Raw genomic sequence first — 17,303 nt, forward strand, 5'->3', positions numbered from 1 at the left:
GACCATGTATTTATACCAGCAGGAAGTGACCCATGGCTGATGGGAAAACTGGACTTTTTCAATGACTAGCAGAAAATCAGGTTAGAAGATAAGAGGGTTGAAGCTATGGTTTCACCGTTGAGTCATACAATCTTTTTTTTATGTTTATTTATTTATTTTTAAGAGAGAGAGTGTACAACAGGGAAGGAGCAGAGAGAGAGAGAAGGAGACCAAGCAGGGGAGGAGCAGAGAGAGAGAGAGAGAGAGAGAGAGAGGGAGAGAGGAGACAGAGAATCTGAAGCAGGCACCAGGCTCCGAACTCTCAGCCCAGAGCACAAGGTGGGGGGCTAGAACTCACAGACCATGAGATCATGACCTGAGCTGAAGTCAGATGCTGAAGTGACTGAGCCACCCAGGCACCCTGTCATTGAGTCATATAAAAACGGCATGAGGGAAGCAGCTCTTGGGACCATCTGAATAGAACCCACCATCTGGGATATAGGTCCTGCTCAAAGCCACAGCTGCCAACATGCCTCTCCAGCCTAGAGGGACCTTCTAGGAAACTCAGCCAAAGACCAACATGCCCTGTGGGAGGGTGGATTTGCCCTCCATACTCTCCTGTGCACCTTTTTATGTTGTAGTAAAGAACACACATCACAAAATTCATCTTAACCATTTTTATTTTTTGAGAAGATCTTATTTTTTAAGTTTATTTATTCATTTTGAGATAGAAACAGTGCGAGTGAAGGAGGGGCAGAGAGAGAGAGGGAGAGAGAGAATCCCAAGCAGACTTTGCACAGTCAGCGCAGAGCTCCATATGGAGCTGGAACCCACGAAACCATGAGATCATGACCTAAACTGAAACCAAGAGTCAAAGGCTTAACTGACTGCTCCACATCTTAACCATTTTTTAATGTACGCTTCAGCAGGGTGAAGCATATTTACATTGTTGTGAAACAAATCACCGGAACTTTTTCATCTTGCAAAACTGAAACTCTATGCCCATTAAATAACAACTTCCTTCTCCCCCTCCCCTTTGAAAGTCCTGTTAGGCGCTGTGCTTTTCAATTCTTTTCACATTCCCAGCAACACTAATTTTTCTGGGTGTTTTTAATAGTAGCTGCCCTAAGAGGTATGAAGTACCTTGCACTTTTAGCTTGGCCATGCATGCTAATATGGGTCCAGATTTTCCCTTATAGGAAAGGTTTAGGGGTGCTTTCTGGTTGAAACAATGCTATATTTTCACTATACTTTATATGAGTTTGGGAAAGTGTTAGTTGTCTATAACTAATATCGGAAGAGTCAAGGTCTGATAGACTTCACAGATTAAGGTTTGAGTTAGGGAAAATTACCCTAATCATCTGTTGGCACCATCATTGGCTAATGCTTCCTAAGCAGGTCCCAGTAGGCTGCCTATTTTCTGTCACATGTCCTTGCAATAAAATGCAAGTTGAGCTCCTTTTTTCACTGTATTATTTGGCAATCCAAATGAATCATTTCAACCTTTTTTAAATCATTTGACCACAAACCACAGCCTAGTGCCATGCTTGGAGCACAGTACTTGTTCTCTCTTTAGGAAATAGCTATAAGCTGAGGTCATTTCAGTCATTCACTGCAAGATTTCAGCCACCAGGTGGCACCTAAGTGTTTTATTTTGTTAATTTATTAAAAATCAATTGGCTGCATTATTGGTTTGTCATGTTTTAAATGCATTTAAATTCATTCATGACTATATAGTTGTTATTTATGATTATATAGTTATAGTTACTCTATTGGTTTTTTATTATTGCTATAACAAATTACTACAAATTTATTGGCTTAAAACAAGACAGTGCATTATCTTACAGTTATGCAGATCAGAAGTAAAAAATGGGTCTCACTGCATTAAAATCAAGGTATCAGCAGACTACATTCCTTCTGGAGGCTCTAAGGGAGAATTCATTTCCTTGCCTTTTCTGGCTTTTAGTGGCTGCCTATATTCTTTGGCTTGCAGCCCCTTTTTCATCTTGAAAGCCAGCAATCAAGCATCTTCAGCTCTCTGATTCTGACCTCCCCCTTCCATTTATAGGAACCTTGTGAGGACGGTCCACCTGGCTAATGCAAGATAATCTTCTTCACTCACCTATTAGCAAATTTAATTCCATCTGTAACCTTAATTCCCCCTCTCCAGGCAACCTAACATAACCTCAAGTTTCGGGGAACAGAACATAGATCTCATTGGGGCCATTATTCTGCCTACCACAGCTACCATATATTCTGGAATTTCTAATTTCTTCGTTTTTCATATTTTGCACTGTAATGCTCAATCAAAGAGTATGCTCAACATTTTTTTTTCTGGAATATTCAGAGGATCAATGGATAAATGGATGGATGGATGGATGGATGGATGAATAAATGGATCGGTGGATGGATGCTTGGATGGACATTCAGGCAAGTGTAAGACAAGTGTAATCAATGTTTTTACACATACAAACTCCTTTTAACCTCATGACCTTTTCCCTTATCTCATTTGGACTTACAGACATGAATCATTGTAATGGAGTCAAACATCAAATTCTTAGCTTTCGGCTTTGAAAAACCTAGTCTGTGGATAAAACAGAAAGATTTAAAATAGTACCTGAAGAATTTATTTTCCAGTTTCAAAATGGGTTTCCGTCCACAGAATAAATTAGGATTTTAGTTTCAAGGAGAGTATTTACTAAGATTAATGATAGTGTGACTTTCTCTGAAATGGGGGCTCAGTGCTACTTTGTAAGACCCCAGTAATTCTGCCCTCTCCAGCCTAGTAATAAAGCAAGCATTGGATTTACTCAAAGTTAACCATTATTTGATTCACTAGCCCCTCTGGGAACTATATAGGCTTCATAACAGTGTAGAAAGGACACTAAAGAATTTTTCAAGATATTATGGCAGTGTTGGCTGCAAAACAGAGAAAGCTTGGGAAAGCTTTTAAACAAATGCAGTCTCTGTGTGTGTGTGTGTGTGTGTGTGTGTGTGTCTTCCTCTCTCCCAGCTACACCCTCCCTCTCTCTCAAGCTTCTGAGGTGTTGCCTGTGCATAAGGAAATAAAAAATAAACACAAACTGGTGCTCACAAGTCTTCTGTGACCTCTTCAGAATAGAACGAAACCCTTACTAATAAATGAGTCATAGATAGAAGCTCTCCCATAGCTACACAGATCCAACTCCTGGCAAGTCTGGGGGCCACCCACTCCTAACTCTGGCTGACGTCAGAGTGTAGGCCACATAAGGGCCACAACTGTACAAGACTCAGTTTTAACACAGTAAAGACAACAGAAACTTGTGAAATCAGTTAGAGAACAGTGTCTCCCATGACACCCGAGCTATGCTTCATTTATTCAGATAACGAAATAATACAAAACCAGTAGGGCAAGAAGCAGAAATAAAAGATACAAGTATTAGAAGAGAGGGCTGTCTTTATTTGCATATAACTAGATTGCATACACAGGAAAAAAATTTAAAGATAAGCTGTTAGGATATGTGAATAAATTCGGCAAGGATTCTGGGTCTAAGAGTAATATACAAAGATCAATTCTTTCATTTCTACCTCACAGCAATAAACAATTAGAAATTAATACTTTAAAAATAATACCAAAAATACACAAACAAAACCCACACCAAATACCTAAAAATAAATATAACAAAAAGATGCAAGACACCTTCACAGAATAATATAAAATATGTAGAGAATTTAAAGAAGACCCATGGGGAGCGCCCGGGGGGCTCAGTCAGTTAAGCATCCGACTCTTGATTTCAACTCTGATCATGATCTCATGGTTCGTGTGTGCAGGCCCCATATCGGGCTCTGTGCTGATGTTGCCTGCTTGGGATTCTGCTTCTTTTCTCTCTGCTCCTCCATTGCTCTCTGTCTCTCTCTCTCTCTCTAAATAAATAAATAAATAAAATATTTTTTTAAACTTATAAAGAAGACCCATGGACCAAAAAACTAACATGGAAGGATAAATTCTGCTGATGAGTTAGAAGGCACAATCTTGCAAAGCTACTAATTCTCTGCCAGATCAAAGTCCAATCAAAAGTCAGTAGGTTGAGGGGCGCCTGGGTGGCTTAGTCCGTTGAGCGCCCGACTTTCGCTTAGGTCATGATCTCGAGGTTCGTGGGTTCGAGCCCTGCGTCGGGCTCTGTGCTGACTGCCAGCTCAGAGCCTGGAGCCTGTTTCAGTCTGTGACTCCCTCTCTGTCTGACCCTCCCCTGCTCACGCTCTCTCTCTCTCTCTCCTAGAAATAAATAAAAAACATTAAAAATTAAAAAAAAAAGTCAGTAGGTTTTTTCTATGTGAATTGACAAACCATACTTAGACCTATCATCATGCAAGATGAGGAATGCTAGTACAGCAAAGTCAGGCTGACCTGTGTTCTAACCCTAACTCTGCCTATGTGATCTGGGCCAAGTTACTTAACCTTACCTTCCACATCTATAAAATGGATATAATGTCTTCCCTCATAGGGTTCTGAGAATAAAATGGACTAATATAGATAATATCTTTCACAGAGTTATCCACTACTAATATTTTCTATTGAATTATCTCTTTCCTTTGGTACACCGTAAGCTTTTTGAAGGCGGGGGCTGGGTTGTGTTCGCCATTATAAGCACAGTGTAGAGGCTCAGTAAGTGTTAAATTAATAAAGGAATTCGGAAATATTGACATGGGAAGTAGATGGCAGTTCAAGCAAATAGTGGGCAAGAAGACATTCCTGTGGAAGGTCAGGGAGGTTTCTGAGTAATGGGCAGAATGTGGTGGTAAAGAACATCTGGAAACAGACATTGGCTTTGGTCAGGGAGGATCTGGAGGAAAAGAGAAGGTTGGAGAAGGTTTGGAACAAGGTGCAGGGCCAACCTTATGTGGCCCTAAGTTCAGAGAAGTTTGTCAACACAGGGCACAGGCTTGTTATAATGACTGCGAGTCTCTGGAAAGTCGGTCTCAAGAGAGAGGTGGAGCCCAGGGGCATGTGCCACAATTGCGGCACATGGTCAAAAACAAAATAAAACAAAAAGACACATTTAATTACTATTGAATCCGCTAGTTCCCACCAAACTAAGATTCTTTCCTCTGGGTTAAGGACAAAATCAGTCCTAAAGCCTGAAGCAAGTCGGATCCTAAATTTTAAGATCAGGTGTCCTCCACTAGGAGAAAACACCGGAGTCCAAGTAGGTCTACCACATATTGGAGAGCCTTGCTACAAACACTGATTAAGACATAAAATAATAGGGTATTTTTCTGTTTAAAAAAAAATCCTACTGGGGAGAACTTGTTATTTTTAAGAACTTCCCTTCCGGCTCCATTCAAAGGCAGGGCTAGAAAGCAATAGCAGGTTGTGAGGTGGTGTGGATAAGGATTAGAAGGAAGTAAAAGCTCTTTCCTGAAGTATTCTGAGAACTTTAAGTAAAGAAAGCTAATGGGGAAGCCAAGCTGGGCTGGGCCCACAGGGAGTGAGCAGCCACCAGATTCCCAGAGTTCACAGGGGCTGGGTAACGGGTGCTTGACCGAGGCTGTGAGCACTAAGGAGCCTAGGATACTACACGGGGCAGCAGCCAAACTCACTTGGCAAGGACAATCAATCCCAAGCAGCTGACCAATGAAGCAGGGCTCCAGCCAGGACACAGGACAGTCTCCAAGGATAAAACTGTCCAGAGATGAAGTCAGGGCTCTGGTCTTGCAAGGTGGACTACAGAATAGGGAACAGTCACAGCATGACAGATGTGCAGTAAACCTGACCCCGCAGATATAGGAGATAAAGGAAACAGAACAGGCTAAAGACACTCAGGACTCAGGCAACACTCATCCGTGGCACACCTGACCCAGACTGATGGCTGTAAGTCCCCAAAGCCCCGGTGTGTATGATTCTTTGAATGTGCTTTCCAAAATGGTTGGACTTAGCTTAAACATGGGAGAGCTAAGTTGATAAGTAAGAGGCTTCAGTATCATAGTGACAGAGGCTGGGAGGCTGGAGCTGAAGCAGAAGCCCTCTACAGACAGCACAGGCCAGAGGTGGCCCCACTGACCACAGTGGTAGCAGAGGTAAGAAACCTAGAGCCTGCAGTTTAGGCCACTGTTCCAAGGTTTAAAGACAAATATTTGCTTATATTTGAGGCACTTGTCTCTGATTTCGTTGTAGGCACTGAGAGTCAAGATTGGGGAGGAAAGAAACCAAAGACATGCAGCCTTGGGCCAGAAAAACAAAAGGCGTACTTGAGGCTCCCAGTAACATGGTCCAGCCCACTTCACCAATTCTAGCTTCCCTGTGGGAATATTATTGCACACAGAAGTTCCCATGAGGAAGGGCGCCTGGGTGGCTCAGTCAGTTAAGCGTCCGACGTCGGCTCAGGTCATGATCTCACTGCAAGTTCGAGCCCCGTGTCGGACTCTGTGCTGACAGCTCAGAGCGTGGAGCCTGCTTCAGATTCTGTGTCTCCCTCTCTCCCTCTGCCTGTCTGGCACTCACACTCTGTCTCTCTCTCTCTCTCTCTCTCTCTCTCTCAAAAATAAACAGTAAAAAATATATATATATATTGAAAAAAAGAAGTGCTCATGAGGAAAAGAAATAGCCAAAGCATTCCCCCTTGCAGTCCTTCTTTCTGAGCCCCTGACAACAGCAGGTCAAGGAAATGGAGATTTGGGATCGCAGCCAACCTTCTCTCTTCTTTGTCCACAGTGACAGGTGAGGAAACAGATAAACAGGAAGGTCGACTTTTCTTAGGTCCCATGCTTAGTAGCACACAGGTGCTCTCGAGAGTTCAAAGCAGGTTCAAGACCCTGAGTTTGAGAAAACCCTTGATTTTCTTTAGTATGTAATTGCTCTAAAAATCAAGAAAAGCACTAGACTGCTTTCAAAGTGGCCTCACTCCTTAGGCAAACAATCACATCTCAAAATGCATTGGGTGGCCACACTCAAGGTCAGGGGTTGGGCTTCCATGTTACAGGGTCCTAGAGAAGCCTGCAAGGTCATTGATTGGCAGATCTCTAAAAATGCTGAGGAACTTGAAATATGTGGATCCCAGGTGACTTTGGCTGCCATGTGGCTTATAAAAAAACAAAGTGACACTTTCAAAGTGCACAACACATCATTAAATGTTAGAAAATGCTCCCCAATTCATTCCCTCAGTCCACCTTGCAGAACGCTCAGGCTGTCAAATACTTCAACTTCCTCTGCACAAAGAACAGCATTCATGCAACAATAACAGTAGTATACTGTGTGTGATGTCATGGGTCACATGTCCGGGAAAACAGCTGCTGAGATGGAAGTTCGCTTGCATGAAATTTGGGGGAGAATATTAATGGAAACACTCACGAGAGACTAAGGGGGCTAGAGAGGGAAGACAGAGGATCAAACTGTGGTGTAGACACAACAGAGGCCCGAGCTGATCGCACAGGAAGTCTGGAGGTGGGTAGCCCTTCAAAAACGGTCCCACTTTAGGCAAGGGGGCGCAGCCATGCAGCAGGAGCACTCGGTCTTTGGATGCAAGCTGATTCCTGCACGACCTCGGGAGAGGCAGCTTCCTTCAGCCCTTGGAGGGCAACATGAGAGAGGAACACGGATGTGAGCCATCAGCCAGCAACACGCCTGGCAGCAAGAGGCGCAAGTGTCTCTCTCCATCCTGAAGGGAGAGTCTCATCGGTGCATCATGGCATCCATGACAAATGCTTCCTTCAAGAATGTAAATGGATGACCCATTTCCACAGCCAACTTTTGCAGAATGGCCTCACATGTTCTTTGTCTATATCCACCTCACTAGCTGCTCTGGTACTCTTCAACAAATATGAGGACTAGATTTGTCTCAAGTAAAATCTGCCATATTGTTGGTATATTGTTATATTAATATTCGTAATACACTACAATGATGGATGCATCTCCGTGGCCATTGGTCCAAACCCATAGAATGTACAGCACGAAAAGGCCACTTGAATGTAAGCTGGGAGGCTGGGGTGATTATGATATGTCAATGTAAGCTCATCAGTTGTAACAAATGTAGTGTTCAGATTGGGGAATGTCAGTGATAGGAGAGGGTGGACATGAGTGGATACCAGGGTGTATATGGGAAATCTCTGTACCTTCCTCTCAATTTTGCTGTGAATTTAAAATTGCTCTAAAAACCTTATCTTTTTTTTTCTTCTAAATCTCTGGGCATGCATATTAGTTTGCTGGGAATGCCATGATAAAATATCACAGAATATGTGACTTAAACAACAGAAATTTATTTTTTCACTACTCTGGGGACTAGAAGCTTGAGATTAAGGTGTTGCAGTTGTGTTTCTTCTGATGCCTCCATCCGTGGCTTGCAGTGGCCACCTTCTCTCTGCTTGCTCATGTGGTCTTTGTTCTGTACTTATCTGTGTCCACATGGTTTCTTCTTATAGGGACACCAGTCATGGTGGTTTGGGCCCACCTTTCTGACCTCATTTTAAAATAATCATCTCTAAAAAAGGCCCTATCTCCAAGTACAGTCACAAACTGAGGAACTGGGGGTTAGGACCTCAACATAAGAATTTTTAGGGGTGGGGCGCCTGGGTGGCTCAGTCGGTGAAGCTTCCGACTTCAGTTCAGGTCATGATCTCGTAGTTTGTGGGTTCGAGCCCCATGTTGGGCTCTGGGGTGACAGCTCAGAGCCTGGAGCCTGCTTCAGATTCTCTGCCCCTCCCCTGCTCCCACTCTGTCTCTCAAAAATAAATAAACATTTTTAAAATGTTTTTTAAAAAAAAGACTTTTTAGGGGACACCACTGGCCCCTGGCCCATAACAGCATGTGGGAAGGGATTGTACTTTTATTACCATTTTGTAGATAGAGAAACTGAGTCCAGGATATTGATGGCTCTGCACACAGCTCCTGTTGCCCATGAACTTAACTGTAACGGAGTATAAAGCTGCCTCTCCCTGAAGAACCCTCTGTACACTCATTAGTTTTAGCACATGGAACGCCCTTACCACTAATCTTCCACAAAGCTTGCTTTGAATTGTGGAATTAAGCAACTAAAGTCATTCAAGAATGGAATTTCTCTGGGTGGCTCAGCTGGTTGAACTTCCGACTTTGGCTCAGGTCATGATCTCATGGTTCCTGAGTTAGAGCCCCATGTCAGGCTTGCTGCTGTCAGCACAGAGCCCACTTCAGACCCTCTGTCCCCCTCTCTCCTTGCCCCTCTCCCATTCATGCTCTATCTCAAAAATAAATAAAACATTAAAAAAATAATTAAATGAAAATGTTTGAATGGGATTTATCTTCTCCATTACTCTGAAAATTATTGTTATCCAGTACAGAGTCCTTCACCCTCCTGCTCCAGGCTTCAGATCTAGTTTTAACTTTTGTTCTTGAAGCAGATCACTTGCTCTGAAACCCTGTCCCTGTTCTTATCCTATGACTGGGCCAACCCACTAGAAGGACATTCGAAGTCATCTTCCAGCTCTTGCTCTCGAGCCCAGTGAAAGACCTAGTATGTCAGCCCTTGATTCCACGTCTCCAGTCCACACTGCCAGCCCGGCTGCTACACAGAGCCAAAAGCACCTTCGGAGAAGAGACAATGTACTCACACTCCCGTCCCCAGACAATTAGAAGGATGGAACAGGGGAACTAATTTTTCTCAAGTTCAAGTCTCCCATCAGTTAGACACTGAGGAAGGTGCTTTCACAGACATTACTTTCTTCACTCTCCAGGATACCACAAGGTGTAGTTTAGATTGCCATGACTTTATGGATGAGCCTTTTTATGGAGACCAAAAGGCTAAATAACATGCCCTGGTCACCCTTTAGTATGTAGGAAGGACAGAATAGAAACATGCATCTGGTTGTCTTCAAAACCTGTCTTTTTTTCCCTTGTCCTCCCTGCATATGCATAAAGGTAGCACAGAGCCCCAACCCACACCTATTCTATCCAAAACTGCCCGGGCCCAAGGCTGAGATATTTACAGTCCTTACCCCCAGATGGTCACAGCCCACGCATGTGTCTGAACAAAGGTTATATCCACTGTCTTAAAATGTCTTCTGTACCTTGATTGTTTCCTGTTTAATGAGTTTCAACATTTTCCATGTGTTTTATCAGCTAAAATCTTTCCTCTGCTGGCTCCTCAGGTCCTGCACTAAGGGCTCTTTAATCTTATTACACCCCCTCCCAAAGGAAGTTAAGGGAAAAGGGGCAGGATATGAGTTCCATTCTCTGGTTACCTCTTTGAGTGCCACTCCTTGACTGACTGTCTCCCAGAGATTCTGTATCTCTCTGGAAACCAAGGCGCCAGTCCCTGGGCAGACTGCTACCTTTTGAAGAGCTGACATGGGAAAGCAAACACCAAGTAAAAGGCACCTCTTCTGTTTGTCATGCAGACTTTCAGGCACACCTCTCAATGAAATGAATGGGATTTGGGAAGGTGGGAAGAGATGGTAAAATATCACCTGGCCACAGAATGCAGTTGAAAAATGGATTTCTCAGTGGAAGTAAAACCATGTAGTTACTGAGCTGTGTTCAAAGATGAGCATTACCAGAAAGGGAAAATTTCTAGGAGAAAAATTTGTCTTCAAGAGGAGTTGCTCAGGGCTAAGATATTTCTGCCTAAGATTCATGCCTGGATGTTGGCATATTATCCCGAATCTCATGTTTCCCATAAGTTATGTGGGTTTTATTGCCAGTTTTGCATAGTGTGGCGATTTTTAGAAATTCATGTGTTCTGTTATTGTAGAACTGGCTGCTCAGTACCACAGTGCCACTAAAATGATGGAGAGCTTGGGAAAATGGAGGGGGGGGAGGAGATTAAATGCTACTATCATGAGGACATCATCAATTTGACCTTGACACAATACCAAATGAATATACCAAACTAAAGGCAATTATTTGGCTTGGAATTACATAAAGCTCTGGAATTTCTAAATCTCACAGGGGTTAAGAGAATTAAAAATTATTTCCATAGTGGCTAGAGTCCAAAAGGAAATGTTGTCAATAAATTAATATTCAGGAAATTTTATAAATCTTGAAGTTAGATTCATGCCTCTCATTGTGAATAATTTATTTTAATTTCAAGAGAGGGGCACAATTCCCAATTGACTGAGTTTTTCATCACTAAAATAATTGCTGTTTGATTTGAAACTAGTCTGTGTCTTATTTCCAAACTACCAGCACTATTGGTTCTGAAAGCAAGCCTGCAAAGAGGTGCTTGTTTGTGTGTGTTTTGTTTTGTGGAAAAGCAGTGACTTAGAAGGCTGTTATATGACTTCTGCTTTGGCCAAATTGCACTACTCATGCCCATGTGGCCATCTTCAGAACTACTGACTAGTTGGCTGTTTAAAACCAAATGGGGGGTGCCTGGGTGGCTCAGTTGGTTAAGCACCAGACTTCGGCTCAGGTCATGATCTCACGGTTCGTGGGTTCGAGTCCCGTGTCAGGCTCTGTGCTGACAGCTTAGAGCCTGGAGCCTGTTTCAGATTCTGTGTCTCCCTCTCTCTCTGACCCTCCCCTGCTCATGCTGTCTCTATCTCTCTCACAAAAACAAATAAAACATTTTTAAAAATAAAAAAAAACCCAAATGGGCAATAGAAATATCACTGAACATGTCTTAAAAACAATAGTTTAGTTTGCCAGATATTTCTGGCTTATCACCTTATAAGTATATGGTAGGATTACATTCCAGGGTCTCTTATGTGTCTGGCCAAAGGGTTGAGGTTGACTGATAAAAGGTTTGATGCCCAAGAATATTGTGGCACCACTGGGCCCATCTACCTTGAGTGAATTCACACATGAGCAAGTTGTGAAAAGTAAATGTTTTTATTTTTATTTCTAAAGTACAACCAGAATCTTTTTTATGTATAGGGGTTTAAATACTCTCTCTCTCTCACACACACACACACACACAAATAATAATACCTATAAGAATATTTTTTAAGTTTCACAAATGAGGAAACTAAAGTCCTACAGTTAAACTATTTTACTCAAGGTCTAAAATAGAACTAAAATAATAAACACATTGAAAAGTCCTTTTATTTTGCCTCTGTTTCCTATCTTTAGGAAACCTACCATGACTTAACTGTTTCCAAAGTACTTCGGTATTTCTGCCGCCACCCCACGCTCCACGCCCATGCCCACCCCCTACTTCCAAAATTTGATCTAACTCCCGTCCCCCAAAGTGCCCAGGATCCTTCCAGAATGATGATGACAGGGCCTATGGAGCCACAGAGCAGGCCTTGGGACTGAAAGCAGACAATGTCTGATAGAGCCTCAGGCTGGTCCGTCCGGGAGGTCAGAAAATGGCTTGCTGACTTAATCTTGCCAAGGTGATCATGAAGCCAGGCTCTTGCAAGTCATGGGTAGAGTCCGTGGTTCTACCTCCTTCAAGTCCCGTCATCAAATGATACTTTCACTTTTTCCTCAGCAAACATTTCCACCCTGACAGCTTAAGTGTCACGCCTGGCAAGAAGAGAAAGTCTTCCAGGGAATCACGATTTTCCCTGCATTCCAGTCTCCCTCTCTCAGACCTCAAACGTCAGACCTCAAACGGTCCAAGACCGGAAACGTCCATGAGGAATGGAGTGACCTGGGCAAAATGGTTGCAACTTATGTTAACAGGAAGAACAGCTGGCATTTACTGATCATTTGAATCAGGAGTTATTCTGAGTCCTTAATATGTTAGCTCATTGAATCCTGAAACCATCTTGGGAGGTATGTATTATTATTACATAATAATAATACATGTAAGAAGCACCAAGGCATTGACAATCTCCTCAAAGTCACACAGTAGCAAAGCCTATTCCTTCCCCCACCCCCCGCCAAGCTTCATTTTTTTCCTGCACCATCTGTCTTCTCCATGCTGCTCCCTTAGCCCTCAGCTGGGTGCCCCGTGCCCTTTCTCCCTCTCCAGCTGTCTAAGTTTGGACTCTGGAATGACTGCTACTCTGAATGTACAACTTAACATAGAAAAACTGTGTTGCTTTTCTAGGGGTATTTGTTCCTTCAGTCAGTCTCATTCCCCACTGTGGAATGAAGAGTTCTGCATCCTTTGAGGTGAATTCAGGCATAAATAAATATGTGGAAGAGATTTTACAGGAACCAAAGAGACTTCCTGGTGACCCTGGAATAACACTGAGTGAAACAGGCTCCATTTGGGTCACAGCAAAGGCCTGCCATTCGTATGAACAGCAGAGGGCGCTGTGGAGCTGTGGCTTCACAGTAAGAATGTTTTTCCCTTCGTCAACCTCCAGGATGGGATTTCCCAATTAGACTCTATACCTGAAGCAAACTGCCAGGTTTCCACACCTCTGCGGTCCTTCCCTGACCTCAAGACCTCCTGCCAAAACTTTGCTAACCTTATTTCCAACAGCAATCAAACCTGAGGTCAGTGGGCTAAGAGGAGCTTCCACCCAGGCTCAGGGTCTCAGATCTTTGCAAGGCCAATTATGACTTCCCGCCCCCTTTTTCAACAATGGAATTCTGCCTGTCCCCTTAGACTCATTACTCTTTGATTTTGTATTCTTATTTAAAGCCTGAAATACTACCTTTTCCCTTGTGATTCGGCCCCGCCGTGGGCTGCCATCTGACTTGCACTTACCAAACACCTTGCGTTGCTAAACTGTAATTCTGCCTTTAACCCGTGGCTGGAGTCCCTCTGTCTGCTGAAAGAACACCCAGTTCTGCTAGGTTTCCATTCACTTATTGTAAATTTCCTGTCCTTGACCTCTAACTTGTGAGGGCCCCAAGAAGGTCTACCCCAGTGGCAGCTGCTCTTCCAGATCTTTCCGGTTCCACATCCCTCCAAGTCTAAAAATCACGGCTCCAATTACTGACAAAATTCAATAGGTACAGGGCCACCGGTGGAAGACACACTGAAAGAATACAATCCTCCGTTCATCTCCCACCTTATAGGTTCAAAAACAGAAGTTAAAGAATCCTGTGCTGAGGATTTCTTTGGGGAGCTGTTAATGCATTCCCATCTCCTTTCTACACACTTCCTCAAAGTACCCTTGGAAGCTTCGGGCACCTCCATAATTCCAAGAAATAGTGCAGTCCAGATCTTGGATTCTACTACAGCCAACCAGGTATGCCCAACTGGCTAGGGATTAGACTTCAACTATGCCTCTCTTCTCTCAGGTGGCTGGATTTAGTACCCCCAGGAGGCAGAGCCTCCTCCCCTTGAGATATCTGATGAACTTCAGAAAACAGGTAAAACTGGGACCTTAATGGAAAGGTCAGCTTTTACAGGTCATCTGAATCACCTCTTGATTAGTGACTAATCAAGAATGTTATAGCAATGCTCCACTATGTAGGAGCTCTTTGGACTAAGAAATGGGCAGAGGTGGGAGAGTGAATCTTTTTAAAATTCTACAATATCCCTCCTCCCCCCTTTAAAGTTCTAATATAAAAACCCAAATGTGAGGTTGATAAACGAAGGATGACATGGTGGTGTTTTTCCGGCAACCCACCTGCCAGTCAGTGTATATGACAATGCCCTCTTTCTTCCCCTCCCACTCCCTGGGACTTCGCTCCAATGTCGCACAGCAGTACAACCGGGTTTGTAGGACCTGTGACACAGCAGGCCCCTTAATGGCCCTACCAACTTAGAATGATTCTATGAGATTGTTCCAACTTTTTGCTTTGCCCCATTGTTCAATTCTCAGCTATGAGAATGAGTGTAGAAGGGGATGTGCCTGCTGCCAGATGGTGTTTAAAAAAAAATCTGAGATTCATCTATATCAATGTCCAAAGGCAATGAAAACCATACGAAGATTGATCACCCTTGCCTACATCCCGCTACTACCTCTCAGGCTTTCGGCTATCACCTTGTGACTAATTGCCCTTTGTGGATGCCTAAGATTTGTTTTCCTTTAATTTCATCTGTATAGAAATATGTATCATAGGTTGGCTGTTAGACCAGCTAACTTGCTACAGTTCTACCCACATCCGCTTAGGGATGATTCTGGGCTCCAACTTCATTAGGGAGAGACAGTTTTGTTGCTTTGTGATTTCAATCAGTTAAGTCTTCTTCTCGACAGTGGGGTTATTGTAAGTGTCACCATTCACTGACAAGATGAAATTAAGGTGTGTGAGTGCTATAGACAGTAAGGGTGTATCCTATATCAGTGCAGATGTGATGATATCATCATCTCACTGAGGACAGAAAAGTATGCTTCAGATTTGGTCATATAAGAATGTAAAAATACTAACTCAAAGGGACACATGCACCCCAATGTTTACAGCAGCATTATCTACAATAGCCAAATTATGGAAACAGCTCGTGTCCATTGACTGATGAATGGATAAAAAAGAAATGAGATAGAAAGATAGATAGGTAGATAGATGACAGAATATTACTCAGCCATAAAAAAAAAGAATGAAATCTTGCCATTTGCAATGATGTGGATGGAGCTAGAGAGTATTATGCTAAGCAAAATAAGTCAGTCAGAGAGAGACAAATACCATATGATTTCACTCATAACTTAAGAAACAAAAAAGCAAATGGGAGAAAAAGAGAGAGGGGAAGGCAAACCAAGAAACAGACTCTTTACTATAGATAACAAAATGAGGGTCACCAGAGGGGAGGTGGGTGGAGGGATTGGCTAAATAGGCAACGGGGATTAAGGAGTGCACTTGTTGTGTGAGACTGGGTGGTGTACGGAAGTGCTGAATTAAAGTATTGTACACCTGAAACTAATATGATACTGTATGTTAACTAAATAGAATTTATTTTAATTTTTTAATGTTTATTTTTGAGACAGAGACAAAGCCTGAGTGGGGGAGGGGCAGAGAGAGAGGGAGACACAGAATCTGAAGCAGGTTCCAGGCCCTAACCTGGCAGCACAGATCCTGATGGCCTGACATGGGGCTTGAACTCGTGAATGGCAAGATCATGACATGAGCTGAAGTTGGATGCTTAACTGACTCAGCCACCCAGGCACCCATGTTAACTAACTAAAATTTAAACTTTAGGAAAGAAAGATATGGTCATATAAACTGAGATGACATAGGTTTTAAATATATGCATATTTTCATTTATGCACTGAGCAATGAAGAAGTTTTCAATCTCTCAAGGATATATCCACCTATTCCCTCCCACGTCACTCCTGCATCACATCCTAGGCAATAGTGTGCTCACAAGGTGCATTAAGGAGTTTGTCACAACTTGCAAGCTAAGCTTCTCCTTGAGTTTTTAATACTCACCTCTCATTTTCACCGATTCATTAATTTAGATCCATTGGTTGGGCTTAATGATGCATTCTAAATGGGGGAAAAAGCAACACTGATGTCAGTGAATAATGGTCTTGACAAAATGTATTCATATTTATGTATATGTTTGTCTCAAGGTAAATATACAAAAATGGAAACATGAAAAGTACCCAAACTGACACAACTACACAGAATGAAACTATCATATTTCACTGAACCTAACATTGTAAGCCACATCATTATTTTTATGTTCCATTAAGAAAAGAAAAGAAAGGGGAGCCTATGTGGCTCAGTCAGTTAAGCATCTGACTTTGGCTTAGATCATGATCTCGCGGTTTGTGAGTTCGAGCCCCATGTCAGGCTCTATGCTGACAGCTCAGAGCCTAGAACCTGCTTCGAATCTGTGTCTCCCTCTCTCTCTCTGCCCTTCCCTTGTTCATATTCTGTCTCTCTCTCTCTCTCTCTCTCTCTCTCTCTCAAAAACTAAAATTAAAAAAAAACATTTTAAAAAAATTTAAAAAAAGAGAAAGAAAGGAAAAAAATCTTACCAATTAAATCATGACATGCCACAGATTGTAAGATACATTCCAATTTTAGAAATGTTAAAAGGTGAGGAAAATGCCTATCTTAGAATTGATGAACTAGGGTACCAAAAGTCACACTCAATAGTAGCTATCTGTAAATGCTGAGTCTTGATGTGTGCAGAAAAGTTTTTGTTTGTTTATTAAGAAAGTAGCTCTTATTAAGAAACTGTTGGTTGACCAGTGAAGAAATGGGCAGAAGATATGAAGAGACACTTCTCCAAAGAGGACATCCAGATGGCCAACAGACACATGAAACGATGCTCAGCATCCCTCCTCATCAGGGAAACAGAAATCCAAACCATACTTAGATACCACCTCACACCAGTCAGAGTTGCTAAAATGAGCAAATCAGAGGACTCTAGATGCTGGCAAGGTTGTGGAGAAACGGGCACCCTCCTACACTGTTGGTGGGAATGTAAACTGGTTCAGCTCCTCTGGAAAACAGTGTGGAGGTTCCTCAAAAAATTAACGATAGAACTCCCCTCTGAGCCAGCAATAGCACTGCTAGGGATACAGGAGTGCTGATGCATAGGGGCACATGTACCCCAATGTTCATAGCAGCACTCTCAACAATA

At 42.7% G+C, this 17,303-nt stretch overlaps 1 protein-coding gene across 1 annotated transcript in view; it reads right to left on the minus strand.

Annotated features, from left to right (window-relative positions):
• Nucleotides 1-16,163: 16,163 nt before the first annotated feature.
• ADGRF4 (adhesion G protein-coupled receptor F4) overlaps nt 16,164-17,303 on the minus strand; it is a 12,097-nt gene continuing 10,957 nt past the window's right edge. The window contains exon 8 of the mRNA XM_039231103.1: nt 16,164-16,195. Within this exon, the coding sequence (XP_039087034.1) occupies nt 16,164-16,195 (32 nt within the window). The remainder of the gene's footprint in view (nt 16,196-17,303) is intronic.

The sequence above is a fragment of the Hyaena hyaena genome, unplaced genomic scaffold (genome assembly GCF_003009895.1).
Source record: "Hyaena hyaena isolate Hyena2069 unplaced genomic scaffold, ASM300989v1 scaffold_55, whole genome shotgun sequence".
In the NCBI taxonomy this organism is placed as follows: Eukaryota; Metazoa; Chordata; class Mammalia; order Carnivora; family Hyaenidae; genus Hyaena; species Hyaena hyaena.